The sequence below is a fragment of the Mercenaria mercenaria genome, chromosome 8, assembly GCF_021730395.1.
Source record: "Mercenaria mercenaria strain notata chromosome 8, MADL_Memer_1, whole genome shotgun sequence".
NCBI lineage: Eukaryota > Metazoa > Mollusca > Bivalvia > Venerida > Veneridae > Mercenaria > Mercenaria mercenaria.
Window position 1 is genome coordinate 47,391,333 of NC_069368.1, and position 27,176 is coordinate 47,418,508.

The following is a 27,176-nucleotide window of genomic DNA, read 5'->3' on the forward strand; positions in this document are numbered from 1 at the left end:
CCAAAAAGAAAAAAAAAATTCTTACAAGGTACAGTTATTTCAAAAAACACCTAAAAATTGGAGATACTATCCATGTTGTACCACAGAAAAGTGGTCTCGTTTTTTCCCTACAGCCAATAATAAAAAGGTTACTAAATAAGCTATTTATAGTACCATAAAAGGGAAATTATTGTAAGTGAACAAAAGAAGGATCTGCAAAATAAAAACGAGAGCACTGCAATGCAACGCAAATGCAGAGCAATATACACACAAAACAAAGTCATATGACCTTTGACCCCTAAGTGTGACCTTGACCTTGAAGTGAGCCATCCAAAACATGCGCTATGCACGTCGTTTCGATGAGGTGAACATTTTTGTCAGATTTCTTTGAAATCCTTCAACGGGTTCAACAGTTACAAAGCGGAAGAAAAATTGCTAACCAATAGACAGACGGACACCGAAGTGGTAACATAATACGTCCCTTCGGGCGTATAAAAAGGAATTGAGATCTTATGGTGATACAAGCTGTGTGCAAGTTTGATTAAAACCAAATCATAAATGAAGCTGCTATTGTGCAGACAAGGTCAAAACAAGAGCACCGCCTTGCGGGTGCTGACGCTCATCTGATTTTTTTTGTGTAATAGAAATATTGTCCTACCCATGATTTTCTAAGTCTAAAAAGGGCCATCATTCTTGCAAAAAGCAGTATAGAGTTATGTTTCTTGATGTACAGTGTCCACTTATGATGGTGAAAAACTGTTGCAAGTTTTAAAGCAATAGCTTTGATAGTTTATGAGAAAAGTTGACTTAAACATAATACTCAACCAAGAAAATGATTTTCTAAGTCCAAAAGGGGCAATAATTATTGCAAAAAGCAGGATGGAGTTATGTTGCTTGCTGTACAGGGTCAGCTTATGATGGTGAACAAGTGTTGCAAGTTTCAAAGCAATGGCTTTGATAGTTTAAGAGAAAAAGTTGACCTAAACATAAAACTTAACCAAGAAATCTGATATTTTCTAAGTCCAAAAGGGGCCATAAATCTTGCAAAAAGCAGGACGGAGTTTTGTTTCTTGCTGTACAGGGTCAACTTATAATGGTGAACAAGTGTTGCAAGTTTTAAAGCAATAGCTTTGATCGTTTAGGATAAAAGCTGACCCAAACATAAAACTTAACCAAGAAAACTGATTTTCTAAGTCCAAAAGGGGCAATAAATCTTGCAAAATGCAAGATGGAGTTATGTTTCTTGATGTACAGGGTCTGCTTATGATGGTGAACAAGTATATCAAGTTTTAAAGCAATAGCTTTGATAGTTTAGGAGAAAAGTTGACCTAAACATAAAACTTAACCAAGAAATCTGATATTTTCTAAGTACAAAAGGGGCCATAAATCTTGCAAAAAGCAAGATGGAGTTATGTTTCTTGCTATACAGGGTCAGCTTATGATGGTGAACAAGTATTCCAAGTTTCAAAGCAATAGCTTTGACAGTTTAGGAGAAAAGCTGACCTAAACATAAAACTTAACCAGGCAACGCCGACGCAGACGCCGACGCCGACAACCGCTCAAGTGATGACAATAACTCATCATTTTTTTTCAAAAAATCAGATGAGCTAATAACTAATTTTGGCCCTTTCAGGGGCCATCACTCTGGAACCCATTATTGGATCTGGCCGGTTCAAGAAAGGAATCAACACCTTATGGTGACACAAGTTTTGTGCAAGTTTGATTAAATTCAAATTATAAATGAAGCTGCTGTTGTGCAGACAAGGTCAAAATAGCTAATTCTGGCCCTATCAGGGGCCATAACTCTGGAACCCATAAAAGAATCTGGCCAGTTCAAGAAAGGAACCAAGTTCTTGTGGTGATACAAGTTTGGTTAAAATCAAATCATAAATGAAGCTGCTATTGTGCAGACAAGGTCAAAATAGCTAATTCTGGCCCTTTCAGGGGCCATAACTCTGGAACCCATAATGGAATCTGGCCAGTTCAAGAAAGGAACCAAGATCTTATGGTGATACAAGTTGTGTCCAAGTTTAGTAAAAATCAAATCATAAATGAAGCTGCTATTGTGCAGACAAGGTCAAAATAGCTAATTTTGGCCCTTTCAGGGGCCATAACTCTGGAACCCATAATGGGATCTGGCCAGTTCAAAAAAGGAACCAAGATCTTATGGTGATACAAGTTGTGTGCCAGTTTGGTTAAAATAAAATCATAAATGAAACCACTATCGTGCAGACATGAAATTGTTGACGGACACACGGACGGACGCACAGACGACGGGTGATCACAAAAGCTCACCTTGTCACTATGTGAAAGGTGAGCTAAAAAACATTTGACCTTCAACATGTCGCTAGAAAATTCGGATTAACAATAAAGAAAACGTATTTGAAATCAGATGAAAAATCAACTTTATCGATTTATCAAATTGTACTTCAACTTTCGCATAACAAGAGGACCATGATGGTCCTGAATCGCTCACCTATCCCCACATGACCCAGTGTTGAACTGAGTATGACGTCGTTATTTCTATTATTTGACAAAGTGACCTAGTTTTTCAGCACATGTGACATAGATATCATCAAGATAAAAAATTCTGACCAATTTTCATGAAGATCCATTGAAAAATATGGCCTCTAGAGAGGTCACAAGGTTTTTCTATTATTTGACCTAATGACCTAGTTTTTGAAGGCACGTGACCAACTTTTAAACTTGACCTAGATATCATCAAGGTGAACATTCTCACCAATTTTCATGAAGATCTCGTGAAAAATATGGCCTCTAGAGAGGTCACAAGGTTTTTCTATTTTTCGACCTACTGACCTAGTTTTTGACGGCACATGACCCAGTTACGAACCTGACCTAGATATCATCAAGCTGAACAGTCTCACCAATTTTCATGAAGATCCATAGAGAAATATGGCCTCTAGAGAGGTCACAAGGTTTTTCTATTTTTAGACCTACTGACCTAGTTTTTGACCCCACGTGACCCAGTTTCAAACCTGACCTAGATATCATCAAGATGAACCTTCTGACCAATATTCATGAAGATCTCATGAAAAATATGGCCTCTAGAGAGGTCACAAGGTTTTTCTATTTTTAGATCTACTGACCTAGTTTTTAACCCCACGTGACCCAGTTTCGAACTTGATCTAGATATCATCAAGGTTAACATTCTGACCAATTTTCATGAAGATCCATTGAAAAATATGGCCTCTAGAGAGGTCACAAGGTTTTTCTATTTTCAGACCTACTGACCTAGTTTTTGACCGCACGTGACCCAGTTTCGAACTTGACCTAGATATCATCAAGGTGAACATTCTGACCAATTTTCATGAAGATCCATTGAGAAATATGGCCTCTAGAGAGGTCACAAGGTTTTTCTATTTTTAGACCTACTGACCTAGTTTTTGATCCCACATGACCCAGTATCGAACTTGACCTAGATATCATCAAGGTGAACATTCTGACCAATATTCATGAAGATCTCATGAAAAATATGGCCTCTAGAGAGGTCACAAGGTTTTTCTATTTTTAGATCTACTGACCTAGTTTTTACCCCTATGTGACCCAGTTTCGAACTTGACCTAGATATCATCAAGGTGAACATTCTGACCAATTTTCATGAAGATCCATTGAGAAATATGGCCTCTAGAGAGGTCACAAGGTTTTTCTATTTTTAGACCTAATGACCTAGTTTTTGACCCCACATGACCCAGTTTCAAACTTGACCTAGATATCATCAAGGTGAACATTCTGACCAATATTCATGAAGATCTCATGAAAAATATGGCCTCTAGAGAGGTCACAAGGTTTTTCTATTTTTAGACCTACTGACCTAGTTTTTGATCCCACGTGACCCAGTTTCGAACTTGACCTAGATATCATCAAGGTGAACATTCTGACCAATATTCATGAAGATCTCATGAAAAATATGGCCTCTAGAGAGGTCACAAGGTTTTTCTATTTTTAGATCTACTGACCTAGTTTTTAACCCCACGTGACCCAGTTTCGAACTTGACCTAGATATCATCAAGGTGAACATTCTGACCAATTTTCATGAAGATCTTGTGAAATATATGGCCTCTAGAGAGGTCACAAGGTTTTTCTATTTTTAGACCTACTGACCTAGTTTTTGATGGCACGTGACCCAGTTTCGAACTTGACCTAGATATCATCAAGGTGAACATTCTGATCAATTTTCATAAAGATCCCATGAAACATGTGACCTCTAGAGTGGTCACAAGCAAAAGTTTACGGACGCACGCACGGACGGACGACGGACGCCGCGCGATCACAAAAGCTCACCTTGTCACTTTGTGACAGGTGAGCTAAAAAAAAATCAGAATTCCTGTTACTGAATCAAACACACAGTACACATAAAATGTGATAAAGGTAATGTCAATGAATGCATAAAATCAGTTTTTTTAATGTGTAGTATGTTTCGAGGGCTTAGAGCGAAACTGGTCTACCTGCTTCTATTTCTATATACAGATAGACCAGTTTCGCTCTAAGCCCTCGGTTTGTTTGTTTTGGGTTTAACACCGTTTTTCAACAGTATTTCAGTCATGTAACGGCGGGCAGTTAACCTAACCAGTGTTTCTGGATTCTGTACCAGTACAAACCTGTTCTCCGCAAGTAACTGCCAACTTCCCCACATGAATCAGAGGTGGAGGACTAATGATTTCAGACACAATGTCGTTTATCAAATAATCACGGAGAACATACGCCCCGCCCGAGGATCGAACTCGAGACCCCACGATCCGTAGACCAATGCTCTTACCTACTGAGCTAAGCGGGCGGGCTAATGTGTAATATGAGAACTAGTCAAATTAGACATACTTTTCAGGCATAATGAAGTGCAGCAAAGCCCAAAGTTCCTTCAAGGAGTTCTGTAGTGGAGTACCAGTGATAAGTAGGCGATGGTTTGACTTAAAATCCATCAATGTTCTGTATAGTAATGAATCGGTGTTTTTAAGTCGATGTGCCTCATCCACTATCAGTTCCGCCCAGCTCACAGCACCAAGGAATGACTAAAGAAAGATATATACAATGAGTAACATCTCATACAAAAGTTATTAAAATGAAAGTACTATTTCACAGCTCAAATATAAAAATTGCTTTCACTTGAATAACAAAGATTTTTCTCAATGTATATCACCATATTCATGATTTTGTTTTTGGTTGAAGAGTTAAAACAAGGTTTTGCTAAATATAGAAATTTTACTTATTTTCAGTATGTATTTAGGACATTTATTCCAACTAATAATTAAATGTAGTTAAGAACAAGAAGCTGCGTTCAATAAACACTTGATGCCCGCCGTTGCATCCTTGTCGATACAAAGCAATCTAAGTCCAAAACGAGGTCAAGGTCAAACTGAGATTAGGTGATGTTTGAAGATGAGGAATGGTTATACCTGCATTGGTATCAAGTCATTCTAGTAAGGGGTATTGATGCTAGAGGAAACGGTCCCATTTGGTTAACCAAGAGATGGCCCATACAAAGCAACCCAAGTCCAAAACAAGGTCAAGGTCAAAGTCAAACTGAGGTCAGGAGATGTTTGAAGATGAGGAATGGTCACAGGTTACATCTGCATTAGTATCAAGTCATTCCAGTGAGGGGTATTGATGCTAGACATAACGGTCCCATTTGGATAACCTCGTACAGGCGGACGAACAGACAGGACAATCACTATATGCCTCCCGCATCAGTAGATGCCGGGGGGGGGGGGGGGGCATAAAAACCTTACTTCAAAACCATTTGAAATGAAAGCACTTCCACCAATTAAGAGAAACTACAGAAAGACATTAGGAATTTTAACTACAGAATCAGAAACAGGCAATACCTTATCTTTCAAAAGGATTTCATATGTGGTGACCAGCACATTAAATTTTAACCTCTTGTTTCCAGGGTGACACCATTCATACTCACGAATCTGTTAAAATAAAATTTTAGATGTTAACACAAATAGCTAAAACATATCTTCTTAAAGTAAATGACTACTGTAAAATCATTTAATTTCATTGGCATGAAATTTCGTGGTTTTGGTCAAAACTGCTATTTCGTGGGGATATGAATTTGTGGATTTCACTTTTTGAGCATAAAATGAATGGGTATTTACTTGTTCTTGGGATTAAATTTTGTGGATTTACTCAACCACGAAATCCACAAAAATTAGACCCCCATGAATATTAATGATTTCACAGTATTAAAAATATTGTGGAAAACAAACTGTGTTAATATACAAACAATCCTGAATACTTCATATATCTATATCTCTTTTAAACAAGTTTTTCCTTCCTTCTAATTTAAGTATTTACAAATTTTTTACTAGATCAATTATTTCAAGACATGTGTATATGATTCTAATGTGAAAGAACACTGACAGATTTCCATAAACCAGCGGATGTGTTCTTTTAAACCAGTAATGTAAACCTAAGGTCATACCAAATTTCTGCTGTTGACATCCCCAAGATAGATTATGACATTCATTTCTGGACACCAGTTCTGAAACTCTCTCTGCCAAGCTACAACTGTAGATAGTGGCACAACAATAAGGAATGGTCCATATAACTGGTAGGTGTTGTGGAGAATTGCTAGGAAACCTATAGTCTGAATTGTCTTGCCTAAACCCATCTCATCTGCTAGAATAATGCTGTTGTCCCTACAAGATACAGATAAATTCTTTATTTCCTGTTATGTCAGCATATTAAAACACTTGACATTTCTATGCAGAAATCAAATATATCCACACCATTTAAGACATATCAGGAGAATGAAAAAGAAATACTGAAAACCATCAGTTCCTAAAACAATCAAATTTGTTTAAAAGGAAATGCAGCAATGCCACAAAATCAGTTTTTTTTCAATGTTTGCAATCTGACACTGACATGTTTACAAATGCATGTAATGGTAGCAACAACATTGTGGTAATGTATATCATAATTCTGAGATACCCTTAAAACAACAGAGGTCTTCTCCTGACCTCAGGCAATCATCCTATGAAGTTTACTGACTGTAGGCCAAAACATTGTTACTGGGCCGAACTGCATTCAGTCTCCAGGTCACTGTCACCTTTACCTTTGACCTACTGACCCCTAAACAATGTCATCTACTGACCTAGGGCAATCATCCTATGAAGTCTGACTACTGGGAAACCAAGTATTCTAGTTATTGACTGGAAACCAAATGGTCTACCGACCGGCGGAACAGCAGACACTAAGAGAAATATAATATACACCCTCTTCCTCGAAGTAATATATGACATTTTTGTGTTGATTCGCCGTAAAACCCAACTCATTCATTCAAAGCATATCCTTTCAATAGAGTTTGAGGAGTTGGACACACAGGATTTTTCTCTATATTCTATATAGCAAAACTATCAAATGGGAACAAATGCTGTAAAAATAGCCACAGCGAATATTTCTTCCTTTGTGGTCATCAGCACATCAAGCTTGTTCATCTGTTAAAGTTTAAAGCAAATCAGGCTAATAGTATGGGAGGAGTTGAACACACAAGATTTTGTGACGTACAGAGGGTGTACGGACAGCAGCAACTCTATCTGTATATGCATAATGTGGGGACATAAAAAAGGGCCTTCTCCTGTCTAGAGTATTCCATTATGAATATGAGAAATGCTACCACAGAACTCTTATAACTTACTTTGACCATGAATGCATTAACCAGTTGACACCGTCCAGCTGATAATCTCTTAATGTAAGTTCTTCCTCACCACCGATGAATCCCGGTTGGTTTTTTAATGGCAGATATTTTGGACGGTACTTCAGAACCTTTGAAAGTTTGGTGGGTATTTTTTGAGACTTATTCCTTTGGTAATATTCATCAATCATGTCTTGGAACTTTCGAGACAGAAGGTCTCCGTCTTCCCACGTACATTCGGAATACGGCAAACCATTCCACTTACAGAGGTAATCCGGGAATCCATTCTGCTCATTAGTTGTTTTTTGATTTGAATGAGCTGAAAGCGAACAGGCTTATAGCAGAAAGGAAAAATAGTAGAATACAGTTAAAACAAATCAATAATTTCTCGTCTTGTAAAACCAATTTTGTTTTGTAGAGGTTGAAAGTTTAAAATGGAACATAGTTCACCCAGTAAAATATCTGCAATACCTGGCCAACTTAAATAAATTTATAGGGCAATCACAACAACACTTTCACAAGTAGTAATTTTAGCAAGTACTGTAAGTGAATATAGCAAAACAAAATCCCTTGTTTACAGTATTTAAATTACTGCATTTCATGCAAACAGTCTTCGACGTATCATGACAAACAGCCTATTCTTTAAATAACAAACCACCCCTTCCCCCAAACATCCATATTTTTACAAATTGTGCATACTATATCTAAATGTTTAGAGGGTACTGTGTAGGTAAACTTGAGGCAGAAATGATTGTTCATTTGTTAAAAAAAAACTCATGTATATTCCTACTAAAATTTCTTCTGCCAAATTTAAAGTAATTGCCATGAACCAATGTAGGCAAAAAACAGATATATTATGTAGAGGTAAACTTACATATAATTTTTTCAACAAGGAGACAGTTCTTATAGAGGTCTTCGTTGAATTCCATTTGTATATCAAAATACTCAATATCCTCCGGGGAAGCAAACTTCTTCCTACATTGTTAAAAATTCCATGGTTTATAACTGAAAAACTTCATAAAACAGCAAGTGTTATGTTGTGATAAAACAGACTTGAGTATAATAACATAAAACGTAAATTTTTCACAAGTACTAAACACTTCTATTTTCTTTCCTTTTAAAAGAAAATACAAATAAGCCTACATTACTAAAAGCATGACTTCTTCCTTTAAAAAGATAGCCACAGACTCAATATAAACCCTGTTAATAAACATTACAACTTCCTGTCAAAAACTTATATATGACAGCATCTGAACAACAGCCCAATTAATCAATGCTTTTCATTACATTCTTGCAAAAATAGCAGAAAAATTCAGCAACAATGACATACCATTCATCTACCTCCTCCATTTTCTTAATATAGTTGTCAAGCCTCTTTATTCCATTGATCTTCATCTGTCGAAGATTCTCCTCCGACTCCCATGTATTATGTATATGTGCCCAGTTTTTCCATTTAATGAAGAACTGGATCTCTTTTGGCGTGTCCTCAGGCAGACTGAGATTTAAGTCACCATTTTCCTCAATATTATATATAGTAGTTCTCTCTCCAGAGGCTGAAATCATAAGAGAATCCTTTTTTATCCCTCTGAAATGGACTGGTCCATCATTCAATTTGGGCAATACTATTTAATATTCAAAGGGGTGTTCACTGAAAATTTACTGACTGAATAGCAAACAGTGCAGACCATGATCAGACTGCACGAATGTGCAGGCTGATCTTGGTCTGCACTGGTCGTAAATGCAGAATCACTTGCCGCCAGCAGGCTAAGGGTTATTTACAGAATCTTGTGCAGAATTTTCACAGCATTCTGTTGTATAATTGTGACCAGTTAACCTGTCATTTTTCCTAGATTAATTGATATCCAAAAGTATGCTATAAACTTCCTCATTAAAAACAGAACAAAGTCTTATTTGAAATGTCTTCTAATAGTTGTTGAGCACATTTCAACTGTCCAAGGATCAAACAGCTGGTCTACTGTGATGACATTGTCAAAATGACCATTAACTGCTTTGCTATCAGAGCAAACATGACATGTTTATTTTGTACTACAAAATTTTCATTATTATCTGATCTGAATACTCCGGTTACTTGAATATTTTGTCCTGAAAAAAATGTTATGCAAATATCCAAAATCCACTGTATTACAAAATTTTCATTATCTGATCTGAACCAAAAACCTAAAGAAAAAACCAGTTCCCACACTTACCTCCCTTTTTCCCTAGTCTATGATCAAGAATTTTTTCTATACTCTCTTTGTTTTCTTCCTCTTTTTCCTTTTCTTCGTCTTCACCTTCTGGTGCTTCAATAATGTCGTCAGAGTCAGTTGCACCACTGTCTTCTTCTTTGTAACTGTAAAAAGAATTTTCTTTTTTTTATAAAGTCTAAACAAGCGCTAACATGAGCTTTACCACTAAATGCAGAAACATTAACAACCATGTGCATTGTATTTTTATAGATGTACCAAAAATATCTTGTATGTTTACATATGTACATGCAAAACAAAATGTTTGTCTTTGATTCTGCAATATCGTACATTTACAATAGTGTTGCAAAAAGCATTTGAATGCATGAAGATAATACAGTTATAGTGAAAGCTATCAACGGGACTCCATGCTAAACATAAATATTATACAATAACTTTCAACTGGTTATGCAATTTTAAAATTTGGCATATATTAATATACTTAGAATGGATTTTCTCAGCTTAGTATGTACAGTGCATGTAAACTGTATGTTTACATCCAGTAATCAATACTGTGAAATCATTAATATTCATGGGGGACTAGTTTTTGTGGATTTCGTGATAGAGTCAATCCACTAAATTTAATCCCAACGAACAAGTCAAATTCCCATTCATTTTATGTTCAAAAGCTGAAATCCACGAATTCAAATCCCCATGAAATTGCCGTTTTGACCAAAACCACGAAATTAAATGATTTTACAGTACTCATTCCAACAATCAGAATATTAGACATGGATAACTGAGCCATTTATTACTATTCAACAAATGTGACTCAATAATTTTTTTTCATTTGGCTACTATTAAAAATGAGGCCATTTTCTAACAATGAATTCTACTTGTGTAACTTTTGCAGTGACCTGTTAGAAACATGCAATTCATTCTACAATTTGATAGCACAATATTTATCTACAACATATCTACTTCTGTACAGAATCAATTAATTTTGTATGCATGAAATTTTACCACAACAGCAATTTCATGGGGATATGAATTGATGGATTTCAAGGTCTGAAGAAAACTAAACTGATAAATTGTGTTTGCTGGAATTTGATTTAATGAACTGACACAACCTCTAAATTTCCTCCATTGGTATTATATATTCAGCTTTGGAGGGCTTAGACAGTTTATTTACATGTATAAATTATAAACAGTTTCTAATCAATTTGTCATCATTAAATTTATTTGTTTTATTTTGTTGGGTTTAACATTGCACCAACACAATCATAGGACATATCGCAACTTTCCAGCTTTGATGGTGGAGGAAGACCCCAGGTATCCCTCCGTGCATTATTTCATAACGAGCAGTCACCTGGGTAGAGCCACCAACCTTCCATAAGCCAGCTGGATGGCTTCCTCACACGAAGAATTCAACATCCCGAGTGAGGCTCCAACCCACATCGATGAGGGGCAAGTGATTTTAAGTCAGTGACCTTGACCACTAGGCCATGGAGGCCCCCTGTCATCATTAAAAGATAGGAGGCATTTTTGTAGGGAGGGGCAATATTTAATGGGCTTACTGCATATAACCTCATTCATACATTGTCTTGAACTTAAGTCACCTTTCATTATTTAGCAGCGTTATATATCAAAGCAACATAAAATACATTGTGGGGGAAAAATAAACAAGAAAAGAGGAAATTACAGGAAAACCCATTTTGCGTCCCACCATCATATTCTGTTTAAAAAAAAATAAGGATCTGTTATACCATATCTGACTGCATCCAGTCACACTAATCGGAAATACAAATAAAACAAGCACGTTTCACTGCCATATGTCACACATGACTCAAGTCATTAGGTATTAACTGAGTTTTCTATTTATAGCACTCGTGACCTAAACCTTGATCTAAGTGACCCCATATGCAATCCCAAACTTCTGTCTCCATGCAAGCAACCTACACATCAAGTTTCACTGACATGTCACTCCTGACTCAAGCTAATTTTCTACTGTTAATAACAGTGACCTTAACCCTTATCGCCCCATCTGGGATCTCAGGCTCCCTCTCCACGCAAGATATCGAGACATCAAGTTTTATTGCCAAGTGTCATTCTTGACTAAAGTTATCCAGCGGAAACCGTTTTTCTATTTAAAGTACAGATGACCCTGACAGTGACCTTGACACTAGTCATCTCATATGCAACCCAAAACTCGGTCTCTTTTCAAGCTACCTAAATACCAAATTTCATTGCAACAGTTTGACGCTGCCAAACTGCATACTCCATGACATTCCCCTATCTAATAATTAACCAGGGTATTTGTAAACCTGGTGAAAAAAATTGTAAGGTGCACAACTTCTACACTGAATAATTTTTCTACAGGAATTCATGACACTATGTCAAATACTTTCAAAGAGACAAAATTTTAGGACCTTTACCCATATTTTTTTTAACGATCTTTTGTGAAACAAGAGCTCATAGAACATGAAATGCCCCCTTTGATGCATTCAGTAATTGCACATGGAACAGAAATTATTTGCTCACTGTAAACAAAAGTTCTACTGTTCTGGTTCAATGTGACCTTGACCTTTGACCTCAAAATCAACAGGGGTCATCTGCTGGTCATGATCAACCTCCCTATAATTTCGTGATCCTAGGCCCAAGCTTTCTCAAGTTATCGTCCGGAAAGGGTTTAACTGTTCCGGGTCACTGTGACCTTGACCTTTGGCCTATTGACCTCAAAATCAATAGGGGTCATCTTCTGGTGATGACCAACCTCCCTATCAACTTTCACAATCCTAGGCCCAAGCATTCTTGAGTTATCATCCGGAAACCATTTAACTGTCCCGGGTCACTGTGACCTTGATCTTTGACCTACTGACCTCAAAATCTATAGGGGTTATCTGCTAGTGATGACCAACCTCCCTATAATCTTTCATGATCCTAGGCCAAAGCGTTCTTGAGTTATCATCTGGAAATGGATTAGTCTACATACTGACCGACAGACATCTGCAAAATAATATACCCCTCCTTCTTTGAAGAGGGGCAAAATCAAAAACATAACTCCTGGTGTACAACATACTGTTGTTTTTTTTTTGAGAAATGTAGAACACAGACAGTCGGACATACAGTCAATGGCAGGACAGCTGCCCTGACCCACCCAAAAAAACTGGATGTAGGTGAAATATATCAAATATAAATGTATCATATCAAATGCAGCTAAAATTGTATATACTAAGCTGTGAAATCATGCAAGCATTTATAAGCAAAACATAACTGCATTTTCAAAAAGTAAAAAAAAAACGAAAGAAATACATATTGAGTTTTTATTTCATATCTCCTCTGCTTTCTATAATGTCATTGTAAACCATGACAAAGCAAAATATGAACCACACCATGAGAAAACCAACATAGAGCATTTGCGACCAGTATGGATCCAGACAAGCCTGCGCATCCGCGCAGTCTGGTCAGGATCCTTGCTGTTCGCTAACGGTTTCTCTAATTGCAATAGGCTTGTCACAAATGCACTATGTTGGGTTTTCTCATGGTGCTGCTCTTATTACACTTTCTACAGGGTAACATACAAGTTTTCAATAGTATATAATATTCAGTGCAGACACTGGCAAGACTTCAGATTTACTTTAAGATAGAAAGTTCAGCCATAAACGTTTCAGCACTGCTGAATATAATATCAGCTTATTGATTTTCAATACAAGTAGTTATAACTAACTAGCACAATTGCCAGATGGTTAAGCCAAATCAATGAACTGAAATCAATTATACAATCAAAACAAACATTGACCCTTAAATACATATACCAACTAGAATATTTGGCATACAGAACACTAATACATCACATAGCTTCGTGGGACATTAATACTATGAAACTCTGGAGTACTGTCAATAAATACTCAATGTCCCACATTAATATACGCTGCCAAACATTGAAACTGAAGAGTGCTCTTCACAAACAGCACTCAATACTGAGACTACACGGAAAATTGTGTGGTATGTATGTAACAGTCAGTATACACATTTCAAAAAAAAACATTTCAAATACAAGTGGCTGCCTTTGTACTTTGTAAAGCGCCTTTGAAAGTGTTTATCATGAAATCATAAATACTTCGATGGACTTATCTCTGCCCAACACAACTTCAAAATCTGCATCATTAAAAGTAATCCACTGCAGCTTTACTGTTATATGTAGGAATATTCACATCAAGATATTCTGTAAACATTTCAGCAATGAAAAACTGGATATAGCTGAAACGGTTTAGTCTTCACAACAATTACATGAGACAAAAAAAAAAGAAATGTTCAAATAACAAAATATATATTGTTACATAACTTTAGGGTGCACAGATTTCAAGCAGAGGAGGTATGACTGTTGACCAGTCTCACCTAACATTTTTGTTAGCGACCCCTCGTCGGGTGGCATTAACCCTTGAGGTACTGGCGCCTGCTCGACCTTTACCCCTGCAGGGTGGAAAATTACACTACATTAACATAAAATCATCTTATCTTTGGTTTATTTAACAATAATATATTTCTTTAATTCTGGAACTTTATATTCATTAAATTTTTCTAAACTTTTTCAATATATTTATTCATCCACAAGACAGTGCTCTTCAACTATTTGACAACTTTTAAGAGGGACAAGGGGACTTAAAGTTGTTTTGTTAGAATGTAAAACATAACAAATTTATTATGGCACTGATAATCTGCTTCTAAATAAGGGTCATGATTTACATTAATTTCCACCAAGAGTTATCATACTGGGTATTTTAGTAGGTTTGATGACTGAAAAGCATGTTCAATATACTGAGTTGTACAGGGATACAGCTTGATAGATAGTTGCATGTAAACTTTTACAATATCTCAAACAAGAGCTGTCCATAAGACATCGCGCTCGACTTTTCTCAGTGCTTGACTCTGAATTAGAGCTTTGCCAGTAAAAAAAATTTGAGTTAAAAAGGGACATAACTGTCAAAATTCAAATCAGAGTTATGGGAACTGTGTCTCCTGGTGTGTAGACTTTGATAGTAAATAACTATTTTGAGTTTCAAGTCAAAAGCTTTAACAGTAACAGAGATATTTGACTTTTAACAAAAAATTCTAAGTTAAAAAGGGGCATAATTCTGTCAAAATTCAATCAGAGCTATGGATATTGTTTCTCCTGGTGTAGGCTTTGATGGTAAATAAGTATTTTAAGTTTAAAGTCAGAAGCTTTGATAGTAACAGAGATATTTGACTTTATCAAAAATTCTAAGTTAAAAAGGGGCATAATTCTGTCAAAATTCAAATCAGAGTTATGGGGATTGATTCTTCTGGTGTAGACTTTGATGGTAAATAAGTATTTTAAGTTTCAAGTCAATAGCTTTGATAGTAACAGAGATATTTGACTTTATCAAAAACTTTAACCAAAAATTCTAAGTTAAAAAGGGGCATAATTCTGTCAAAATTCAAATGAGAGTTATGCGTATTGTTTCTCCTGGTGTAGACTTTGATAGTAAATAACTATTTTAAGTTTCAAGTCAATAGCTTTGATAGTAACAGAGATATTTGACTTTATCAAAAACTTTAACCAACGGCGACGCCGACATCGGGGCGAGTGCAACAGCTCTACTTTTTCTTCGAAAAGTCGAGCTAAAAAGGGGCTATAATTTGTATAAAACTCATCTAAGAGTTATCTAATTTGGTTATTTCAGTACCTTTGATCAACTAGGAAGTCTTGAGTGAAGTTTCTATCTAATATACAGAAAGATTACTGAGATACTGAGCTTTAAAACAAGGTGTGACAGCGATATCTGGATGAGTAGAACAGATTTCATTATTTTCACATCGTAAAGTTGACAAGCCTCATAGAACACGAAATGCCCCCCTTAATTCAGTAATTGCACAAGGAACAGAAATTATTTGGTCACTGTACATAAAGTTCTACTATTCTGGGCTAATGTGACCTTGACCTTTGACCTACTGACCTCAAAATCAATAGGGGCAATCTGCTGGTCATGATCAACTTCCCTATTAAGTTTCGTGATCCTAAGCCCAAGCATTCTCAAGTTATCCTGAAATGGTTTTAACTGTTCTGGGTCACTTTGACCTTGACCTTTGACTTACTGACCTCAAAATCAGTAGGGGTCATCTGCTGGTCCTCCCTATTAAGTTTTGTGATCCTAGGCCCAAGCATTCTCAAGTTATCGTCCGGAAACGGTTTAACTGTTCCGGGTCACTTTGATATTGACCTTTGACCTAAAGACCAACCTCCCTATCAACTTTCATGATCTTAGACCCAAGAGTTCTTGAGTTATCCGGAAATCGTAAAACTGTTCCAGGTCACTGTAACCTTGACCTTTGATCTACTGACCGCAAAATCAATAGGGGTGATCTGCAAGTCATGACCAACCTCCCTATCAAGTTTAATAATCCTACATGCAAGCATTCTTGATTAAGCATCCAGAAACAGTTTAACTGTTCCAGGTCACTTTGATATTGACCTCTGACCTAAAGACCAACCTCCCTATCAACTTCCATGATCTTAGACCCAAGAGTTCTTCAGTTATCCGGAAATCGTAAAACTGTTCAAGGTCACTGTGACCTTGACCTTTGACCAACTGACTTCAAAATCAATAGGGGTCATCTGTTGGTCATGAACAACCTCCATATCAACTTTCAGATTCCTAGACTCAAGCGTTCTTGAGTTATCATCTGGAAACCAATTGGTCTACATACCTACCGACCGACCAACATCTGCAAAACAATATACCCCTCTTTCTTCGAAGGGGGGGGGGGGGGGGGGGGGGGGGGGGCATAAAACGTAATCAAGGATAAGAGTCCAATTTGTATTAAAAGATGGAGCTTATTCAACTGTGAATTGCAATACTTTAATTAAGTTGATGAGCATTTTTTCTTAGTTTCACCACTTTATGATAATGAAAACCGTAGTGAATTAAGCAATTTTCTCCACCTGTTTCTATATTCCAAGCTATTCCTGAGCCAGCACAAAGTTAAGCATGGAACCAGTATCATGCCAAAGCAACCATTCCTTTCAGAAAGTACCTTTTGCTTAGCTCAGTTGCGTATTTCCATGCTTTATGTATTACAGAAAAATATGCAAAAATATAAGTATTTCCTTTCACCCTGAAACTGTCAAGCATGAGATAATAATTTTTAGTCGTTTCTGGAAAGACCAATACAGCAAATATTTACATCTGCCTTGAAAAATGGCTGATCTCAAGTTTAAAACTACATCTCGTAAAATTTCATAAGAAAATCATTCTGTTTTGACCTAGGTAACATAATTATCTCTGCTTGTACAGTTTGTGCATGCTTGAAGAAAACGTATGTTTCCTTGTGCCTGCAATCTACAACAATGACAGACACAGGCACAGATCCGAGTGACATACCTGACTTTCTGTGCTGCCGACCTTTTGTTATACGTCTTGGAACTTTTAGTGTAGTCATCATCACTGTCAGAGAAATCATCTTCATCCGAGGACAACTTTTTTCTTGGACGGCCCACAGATCGAACTTGTTGCTTACTAGGGCGGCCGGGTCTTCCTGGTCGGCCTCTCTTAGATCTAAAAATTTGTAAATGCCATCAAAATTAATTTAACTGTTTCAAACTTGTTGCCTCAAGTAACACAAATTCTGCAAAATAATGTCGAGAGATACCAACAATAATATCTTAACCCCCCCCCCCCCCCCCCCCCCCCCCCCCCCCCCCCGCCCCCTCCCCCAACCAAACCCTATAAAAACTCGAAAGATTTACATTTACCTCAAAACTGAACTTTGGAGCTTTCAAAACTGAAATCCTATCTCCCAAAGTTTAACAGTCTGCACAAAACAAACTCTGTGACCAAACTAAGTTTAAAAATTTCCCCCGATTCTGCAGGTACTATGTCATACCTTGTAGGTGGTTGCCTGCGAGGTTTAAATCTTTCTACAGAGCTTGCTGAGCTATTCTCACTACTGTCACTGTTCCATTCATCAGAACTGGAAAATATTGTATCAAATTTATAATCATTTACATCAATATAACCAGATGTTATTGATGATTTTACTATATAAATATTTTTACAGGCAAGAATAGTTTTAAATATAAAATGGTCCGAAACAAATTATCAATAAACTATTTCAGTCATAATTCTTGGCCTTGATTATTCTTTTACATAAACTATTTACAAACATATTTCGAAACTGGCCAGATCTGCAAGACTGGCAATACCTTGCAATTAAAACTTGAAAATGTAACCTTTTTTGACCTACACCGGTAGTTTCAAATCAAATTAATCGTCAAAAACTCGAGATTGCTTTTAGTAAAAGTACATGTCTCCCTTTACTGCTTCACTTAAACAGAGAGGTGAACTGGAATGCAATATCCATGCATGTCATAAAGACATTTTGTGATTCAAGTCTATTTTTTCCTCATTTGTGAAAAATGGGAAAGAAAATTAATACCAAAACTGTATAAGCAATTTCATTCAACCATAATTAATTAACAAAAACTAGACCTATCAGGCTATCACTGGGGTGTAAGATGGATTATTCCAGCCCCGGTAAAAATACCGGAAATCCCCATCTGGTATGCAAGAATACCGTATTTTGGTGTGTATAGGTCGCACTTTTTCTACCCATTTTGCTGCCTGAAAAAGTTCCTGCGACCTATACGACAGAACATTGCCAGCTGTTTTTTTTTCGGGTCAATTTTCTGACCGTAGCTCTCGCAAAATTATGTGAATCTGTTACGAACGAACAAAATGGATAAAAAATATCAATATCGGTGGCTTTTCAGCCAATAGCGGTTACTTTCAATAAAATATATCGTAAATAACCCATACAGACTATTAAAATTACGAATGACTTTAATGTAAAGATGTTTTTGCAGTCTGAATTACGTTTGTTTCTACTTTCGTTTTACTGGACGCCATTGACATGTACTCCGGGTTGGATAAAATCCGGACAGATCCGTCCTCCATTCCAAACATTGTTTATACTAATTCTTAGCGTATTAAAAAATTTGAAAGATAATTTTTTACTTTTGATTTTTAAATAAAAGAAAAAAATCCAAACATAGATATTCTGTTAATCTTTTTACTCAGAATCAAAAGAACGCGGTTAATTACATGACACGGAAAGGTGTTATAATTGCTGTGCAAACAATTCACACTTAAACTTGCATGATAACAGAATGTAAACGCAAACCGTCTGCTGCCAATTAGTGTCAAAACGCCGCTTTTCTTTGATGTAGTCTGTTACCGATACTACTGTTGGTACGAAACGGTTGGGAACGAAAATAACACTGTCCGATTTCCACCAATCAGGTTCTGATAATAATTCAGTCCGCGGCATCAATATGGCCGCCGCCATAACTTTTTTGCCGGTAAATATTAAATATTGTTGGGGAAAAATCCGAAATTTAACTGCGACTAATACGCTGGAAGTTAAATTTTCCGACCATTTCCAGAGCAAAAACTAGAAAATGCTTTTGTAAAAAAGCGCATGTCTCCCCCAATGCAAAGTCCTATAGGCAAGAAGTCAATAGGGGTCAGGAGCAAAAGTCAAAGAGACACTGATGGTTGGTTGCAATAGGGATCATCTACTTGGCATGTCCAATCATCCCCCTAAATTTCAACACTCTTGGCCTAGTGGTTCTCAAGTCACTGTTCAGGCTTCTGTGACCTTGACCTTTGATCAAGTGATCTCAAAATAAATAGGGGTCATCTACTCTGCAAGTCCAATCATCCTATTAAGTTTCAACATTGTAGGTCAAGTGGTTCTCAAGTTATTTCCAAAAAATGATTTTACATGAACAGGCCACTGTGGCCTTGACCTTTAATAGACTGACCCCAAAATCAATTTGGGTCATCTACTCTGCATGTTCAATCATCCTATGAAGTTTCAACATTCTGGGTCGAGTGGTTCTCAAGTTATTGATCGGAACTGGTTATCAATGTTCAGGCCCCTGTGACCTTGACCTTTAACGGAGTGACCCCAAAAACAATAGGGGTCATTTACTCTGCATGAACAATCATCATATGAAGTTTCAACATTCTGGGTCGAGAGGTTCTCAAGTTATTGATTAGAAATGGTTTTCCATGTTCAGGCCCCTGTGGCCTTGACCTTTAACAGAGTGACCCTAAAATCATTAGGGGTCATCTACTCTGTATGACCAATCATCCTATGAAATTTCATCATTCTGGGTCAAATGGTTCTCTAGTTACTGACCGGAAATGGTTTTCAATGTTCAGGCCCCTGTGACCTTGACCTTTCACAGAGTGACCCCAAAATCAATAGGGGTCATCTACTCTGCATGACCAATCATCCTATTAAGTTTCAACATTCTGGGTCAAGTGGTTCTCAAGTTACTGACCGGAAATGGTTTTCAATGTTCAGGCCCCTGTGACCTTGACCTTTAATGGAGTGACCCCAAAATCGATAGGGGTCATCTACTTTGCATGTACAATCATCCTATGAAGTTTCAACATTCTGGGTCAAGTGGGTCTCTAGTTATTGATCGGAAATGGTTTTCCATGTTCAGGCCCCTGTGACCTTGACCTTTCACAGAGTGACCCCAAAATCAATAGGGGTCATCTACTCTTCATGACCAATCATCCTATGAAGTTTCAACATTCTGGGTCAAGTGGTTCTCAAGTTACTGACCGGAAATGGTTTTCAATGTTCAGGCCCCTGTGACCTTGACCTTTAATGGAGTGACCCCAAAATCGATAGGGGTCATCTACTCTGCATGTACAATCCCCCTATGAAGTTTCAACATTCTGGGTCAAGTGGTTCTCTAATTATTGATCGGAAATGGTTTTCCATGTTCAGGCCCCTGTGACCTTGACCTTTGACGGAGTGACCCCAAAATCAATAGGGGTCATCTACTCTTCATGACCAATCATCCTATGAAGTTTCAACATTCTGGGTCAAGTGGTTCTCTAGTTATTGATCGGAAATGGTTTTCAATGTTCGGGCCCCTGTGACCTTGACCTTTGATGGAGTGACCCCAAAAACAATAGGGGTCCTCTACTCCAGCAGCCCTACAACCCTATGAAGTTTGAAGGTTCTAGGTCAAACGGTTCTCCAGTTATTGATCGGAAATGAAGTGTGACGTACGGACGGAAGGACGGACGGACAGGGCAAAAACAATATGTCTCCTTGGGGAGACATAATTAGATGCGGACTATACATTACCGCGACCTATACACACCAAAATACGGTAGTCTCATATTTATATCAATACATCATTTCACAACTTTCTTATCTCGATGTGGTTAACCAAAAGTAGTTCTAGTAGTCTGTTTAAGAAAGGTAAAATTTTAATATTCTGTATTTGAAATGAAGCAATATATCATACTAATAAGACTGTTTATGGGATAGAATAACCACAACACAAAAACGTAATCTAAAATGACATTCAAAAATTGGAAATAAATGTTGAAAACTATTTCATTATATTTCCCTTAACAACATTTCAGCCAAGGGTGTAATCAAGTCATATGGACAATATTCAAATTACATGGTTTGCAAATACTTCCGGCTAGCAAATATATAAAATCTGTAACTGAAATTGGAATCAAGAGTGACATTAATGCTTGAGAAAAGGACAACTTTACTTTAAAATGGAAAAAGGAAATTCCATCAAAATGACTCAAAAATTTATATGGGTATATACTAGGTTAATTCTACAAAAATGTTTCCTTCATCTTACAGATTTCCTATAGTTTCTTATTTTCTCATTCTTAGATTAATAATTTTATTCAAAACTCAATGGTTTGGGAAATGGTGCAGCAAAAGTAATTTCAATATTTCTATAAAGATAATACCTCAACTTAAAGGATGCAATCTAAAAACAGAATGACTATTATTCTAAATGTTGATTTGCAAAAGTGGAACCACTAAGTGGTAATGACTTTGCAAAAATACATTTCCACCAAAAAATGCCAACAATATGCTGAATTAGCCGTGGTGTTCAGCATCCTACAAAGACAAATTCAACACAACTCCAAAAGGAATCTGTCCTGACTGTTGCCTTACACTGCTTTAGTAACTGTTCGAGACCTACTTTTTCCTCTGACTGTTTCTCCTTCTTCGCCGTCGTCTTGGCTCTTCATCACTATCACTCTGCTGAAACATAAAAACAAGAGTTAGAAAACCAATTTCCTATGTCTAGCAGCTGACTGGTTGTTTCTCAGTATAAATTTTGAATTGACCAATGGCAAGGCCTTATTCTGATACTGGTCTTTAAACTCAAGTTTTTTTACCCCTGAAATCAGATCTCTCAAACATTTATACTTTTTCTTCCAAAAGAAATTCGGAGGAAACAATAACTATTTTCTGAGAAATTTTAAATTACAGTAACAAACCAGTTTTCTTAAATTGAGCCAGCTTGTTTTTTTCTATTGATAATGCTGGACTTCAGTAGAATATGAACTATCTAAGACAGAGATACAGATTCACAATGACTGCATTATTCATTCACATTTTCTTTTCAATATGGTTACAAAAACTTTAATCAAATCCTTCAGTGCAACATAATTTTCTTATATATTTTTTCCTAACAAAAAAGGTATTTTCAAATGAACAAACTTACTACCATATATAGAAATACGAACCCCAATGGTATATCTTGTAGGCTCCTGTCTGGTGCGACTAGATCGTCTTACTCCGTACAAGTCTGGATCTTCTTGCCAAAACTAAAATATAACACAAAATTCCACACTATTTACTTTCATCAACAACAATATTAATTCATCTATTTAAGCCAACTCACTCAGCTGATGTTCTGCAGCTAATAAAAATCAATTCCTTCTCAAAGAACAACTGTCTACTGCAGTTTATTGCATTAATCAATAGATGCCCGAGAAACATCAGTCTCCAATCCAGAACATATTTTTCTCTGTCTCAGATACTTAAGCCTAAGTAAAGATGCTTGCTTATTTTCAGATTTATTTCATTTGGCACAGTACTTTTTATAATAACATTTCTATTCTTCAAGAATCAGACGTAAAAATCAGACTCCGCAGACGGTTATATAAACTCTAGGTGCACACGCAATGCAAACAAAAAGCTCAGCCGCTCAAATCTGATCTATAAAAATCTTCTTAATTCCACAAATGAAGTCTGAAATACGAGGATAGCAAACGTGCTACAACAAAATAAAACAGACTGGGCAAATGTACAACACAATATCTACTAAAGACATAAAACACACAAACAAGAAAGATATGCGTGCTGTGAACATCAAAATTCAACTAGAGATGCTTTTGAGAAAAGCGCATGTCTCCCACAACTGCCTAATCATCTTAATAATAAGTCAGTCTTTATATACTGTTTACTGAATCCACATGTGCATGCGCTTTCTTGACACCAAAAGGACCCCTATACTACTAGTAGTATAGGGGTTGGTTTTGAGGTAAAACTACGCAAGAAATCAGAGTGGTTTTGGTAATTCAAGGGCCATAATTCCGAAGTGCCTAGCCCGATTTGGCTAGTTATCGAACTTGGCCGAGCACTTATTGGCAGACACATTTTGTTGAAGTTTGGTGAAGATCGGATGAGAAATGTTCGACTATGCGGACAAGCTTTGTGAAAGACAGACAGACTGGAGTAAATCAATATGTCTCCCACACCACTGTGTGGTGGGAGACATAAATATACTACAACTGAACTCACGGAAAATCACAGTTCTAATGGAAAGGTCTATTACTGGCCTTTAATCTCTTCACCTGACCTTCACTGTTTTACCTAGACAGTGTTTTTTTTCTTCATTTTTCAATACAACCTGTGGGTTTCTGCAGGGGAAAATTACCCCAATGATGTAGTAGAAGTGGTCAAACATCATAAAAATTTGACAAATTAAAAGAGTTGTAACTTCACTGAAATTCGCATCACTAGAAAATGCCTATGACATGTATAACTAGGCTTTGAAATGATCACTCCTCCTCTGACGATAAATGGAAATGTGCCCCGTAATATAACAGAAGTGGCTAAATGTCATAAAATATGAAAATCACAGAACTCGAACTTGTCCATAAAACGCAAAATTAGCTTTAGCAATGTTCCTTTTTGTGACGTTTGGTGTAATATTGGCATGTGGATGTCGGAGGAGTTGGGTCTAAAAACTCTGAGGAGGGGCAATTTGGGGCAGGCAAGCTAAACCTACCCCATCTTTTCCCTGAAACTTTTTTTGACAAACACTGCTCCCCGCCACCCCCCGCAAAAAAACCAAAACACTTTCCCCTTATTGACAAAAGGCATCACAATAAATCCACAGATATAAATTAGCAGGGGCCTAGTAGCCCATGGCCCCTAGATTTTGGGCCGAGCCCCTAAATTGTTAAAAACAAGAGCTGTCACTAATGGTGACAAATGCCCCCGCAGCACCTTGACCTTTGGCCTGGTGACCCCAAAGTCGGTAGGGGTGGTGTACTCAATAAGTACTATCAGCATTTGAAGTTTGAAGGTCCTGGGTGCAGTGGTTCGCGAGTAAAGTGCCTTCATGCAAAAAGTTAACGTTGTGACGAAAGAACTAACGAACAGACGAATAGTTGAAAACTAATATGCCTCCCTTCGGGGACATAAAAAAATGCCCAATATACCTTATGTAAACAAAATATTTTGAAAGTCTGGGCCCCTAAATAAAAATAGCTAGTTTATATCGCTGTAAATCCTTATAGAAAATGACTTTTTCCCCTTTATCTACTGTAATTTTTGACAAAAAGCATAATTGCTAAAATATATACATTCCATTTTGATTTTTATTTGTGGCTATGACAGTCTAATACCAACCATTGGTGCTATGAGTACAAGCCTTGTCAATCTCTTGGTGGGGGGGGGGGGGTGTGTGTGCAATTTTTTAAACACCAGCACAGAATTAGTGCTTCAGCTTTTTAAAAAATCCATAACACATCTTCTGTAATGTTATCATAACCATTCTCAAAGTTCACAAGGTATGGAATAACATCATGACCAAATAGAAAACACCACATGTTGCTTTTGCAGTGTTCACGAAAGACCCTGAAAATTCACAGGACAATCAGTCTGGTAAACATGATTTTTTTTTACAGGACCGGATAATATTTTACCAGACCGAATTCTTTTTAATAAATTTGATATCTGATCTTTAAAACTGGTATTTATACATAGTCTATTTAGACAGCATTACACAAATTACATCCTTTAAGTTTATTTCCACATATTAATTGAAACAGATTTCAGACATTAAGGTTTCAGGCTGTAAAAAGACTCCCTGTACTTGGATTCAGTGTTGCTATATTTTCTGGTCCTTTGGGACCATGGAGTCCATTCAAAATTATGTGTAATAGATCTAGAGTCCCGCTTAGCCGTTGCTTGGGGGCGTGAGAGATGTTGCACATTTCATTACCTCTCGCGAACAGACTCAGTCAAAACGAGTTTGCTGTTATTCTTCTTGGTTGCATTCTTTGCTTCCAAAGGATCTTTTTACTGATTTTATTCGTATTCATTTGCTATATCATCGCTGTCTTTTCCCCCACAAGTCTATTGTTTGCACCGAGTCACGTTGATGTTGACATATGAAGAGAAAGATGACCTCGGAATTTCTGGAAATTCCCGTCTGGTTCCCGCGTACATAAATCGAGTACCATCCACGATTAGTACCCATCCAATGATAACGCGCATTCTTAGAACTGTCGTGAGGGATTTCCACTGTTTCTATTTTAAGTACCAATGAAACAAGTGCTTACTAAAATATAGTTTGACATCAATTTCTCGGGATTCCATGTTACAATTTAATGACAAAAGTCAAACTTTCGCGAAATCGTGGAGGACTTTCGTCTTATTTTATCATATTGACCTGCAATTTTTATCGGACACTCGGTCTTGTGAACTTGATATATCACGCCGGACCAGATCAAAATTTACCGGAAATGTCTGACGGCTTTCGCGACCTCTGCTTTTGGACTGACAACAACCCTAAAATCATATTCCTTTCCTAATGCAAACACACAAATCAAACACTAAAATAAAACCTTGAAACCTTCACATTAAAACTCTGATTAAATCCACTAGTCAGGGCACTGGAAATTTGTTCATAACCGAGGTATGTTGTATCAACATTTCTGATACTATATGGACACTGGTACATACTTACCAGTTCATAATATGTTTGGTTGATTCATTAATGGGAAAGGCAATGTTGTTTTGGTGTTAATTCCATCAGTTGGGATTTCTTCTATCATTTAAAGAAGTGAAAGAATTTTCAAAATTGACTTAAAAATGAGAAAGTTATTAGCATTTCAATATTTGATCAAATTGGCGGCCATTTTATTTCCATGACAATAAAATCAAAATGACATATTTATCAAATTTCTAGACACATATTTGAATTGTATTTACCTATTTCTGTAAATTAATTTCTCTATTTTTTCCAGCTATGATGAAAGAAATTACCATGTTTTACATCTTTCATTCAAGAAACATATAAAATTGAACTTTTTAAAAGGTTGTTTGCTAAATAAAGAATTCAACAGTGTGTAAATGACATCATAAACACACAAAATGGCTGCCTCCATGATCAACAATTTTCTTAATTTCAAACTGCCATATTTTTTTCAATAGTGGTCCGATTTTAAAAATTCTTTCAGCGTTATAAAAGGCTTGAGTATGGCTTTCATATGAAATTAACTTATTGTCAGACTTTCCTTGTCCTTTTAATACTCATCATCTCTGACAAGCAGTAACAATATGCTGTCACAAAATAGTTTGTTTCCATTAAATTATTTCTGATGTTTTTCAATGAATCCAATGTTTTCTCCATTCAGAAGAGCTTGTATGACAAGAATTACTGGTCAGCTATTTCCCTTAAAGAAAATCCTTTATTATATTTATTTTTCTCCAACCAGATTCTTATAAATATAAAACATCTGTAAAGCCATCCAGGACTGTTACCATGTCAGTTATGTCATTAATTACCAAATAATTTTAGCGTAAAAATTACAGTTGTTTTCAATGGGTGCTTTAACAGGAAGTTAAATTTGTGTTAACAAGAAGACCATGACCATTGTGCTGATATATGTGTTTTCCAAGACACAACATAAAGGTAAAAGGCCTTGTAATGTATAATAAGTATTGAAGGAAAATGAAAGTTACAGTTATTAACACAAGATGAAGGTAAGGTTTCCGATCCACAAAGCAAGTTCTATATAACAGTGCTATTAAAATATATTGAATATTGTAAGCTCATAAAGTTTTGGTGTCATTTGAAAGTGTATTGTGTATTGTCTACCAAAAAAGAAAATATAAATCACATGACAAAAATATGTTACAGAATTTTATTTTTTTACTTTATAGTTTTCAATGATACTTGAACAGAAATCCAG

The 27,176-nt window shown here is 36.6% G+C and overlaps 1 protein-coding gene across 11 annotated transcripts in view; it reads right to left on the bottom strand.

Annotated features, from left to right (window-relative positions):
* LOC123566424 (chromodomain-helicase-DNA-binding protein 1-like) overlaps positions 1-27,176 on the bottom strand; it is a 63,549-nt gene that overhangs the window by 25,394 nt on the left and 10,979 nt on the right. For 4 of the 11 annotated variants that reach the window (XM_053549911.1, XM_053549908.1, XM_053549914.1 and 1 more), the window contains 12 exons: positions 22,431-22,511; positions 21,881-21,942; positions 17,722-17,808; positions 17,220-17,393; positions 14,215-14,289; positions 9,841-9,983; positions 8,964-9,186; positions 8,508-8,608; positions 7,637-7,967; positions 6,422-6,638; positions 5,820-5,909; positions 4,816-5,006 (listed from right to left, as the gene is read on the bottom strand). In XM_053549911.1, coding sequence (XP_053405886.1) covers positions 4,816-5,006; positions 5,820-5,909; positions 6,422-6,638; positions 7,637-7,967; positions 8,508-8,608; positions 8,964-9,186; positions 9,841-9,983; positions 14,215-14,289; positions 17,220-17,393; positions 17,722-17,808; positions 21,881-21,942; positions 22,431-22,511 — 1,775 coding nt within the window. The remainder of the gene's footprint in view (positions 1-4,815; positions 5,007-5,819; positions 5,910-6,421; positions 6,639-7,636; positions 7,968-8,507; positions 8,609-8,963; positions 9,187-9,840; positions 9,984-14,214; positions 14,290-17,219; positions 17,394-17,721; positions 17,809-21,880; positions 21,943-22,430; positions 22,512-27,176) is intronic. The other 7 variants (XM_053549916.1, XM_053549910.1, XM_045360483.2 and 4 more) reach the window with 4 other exon arrangements.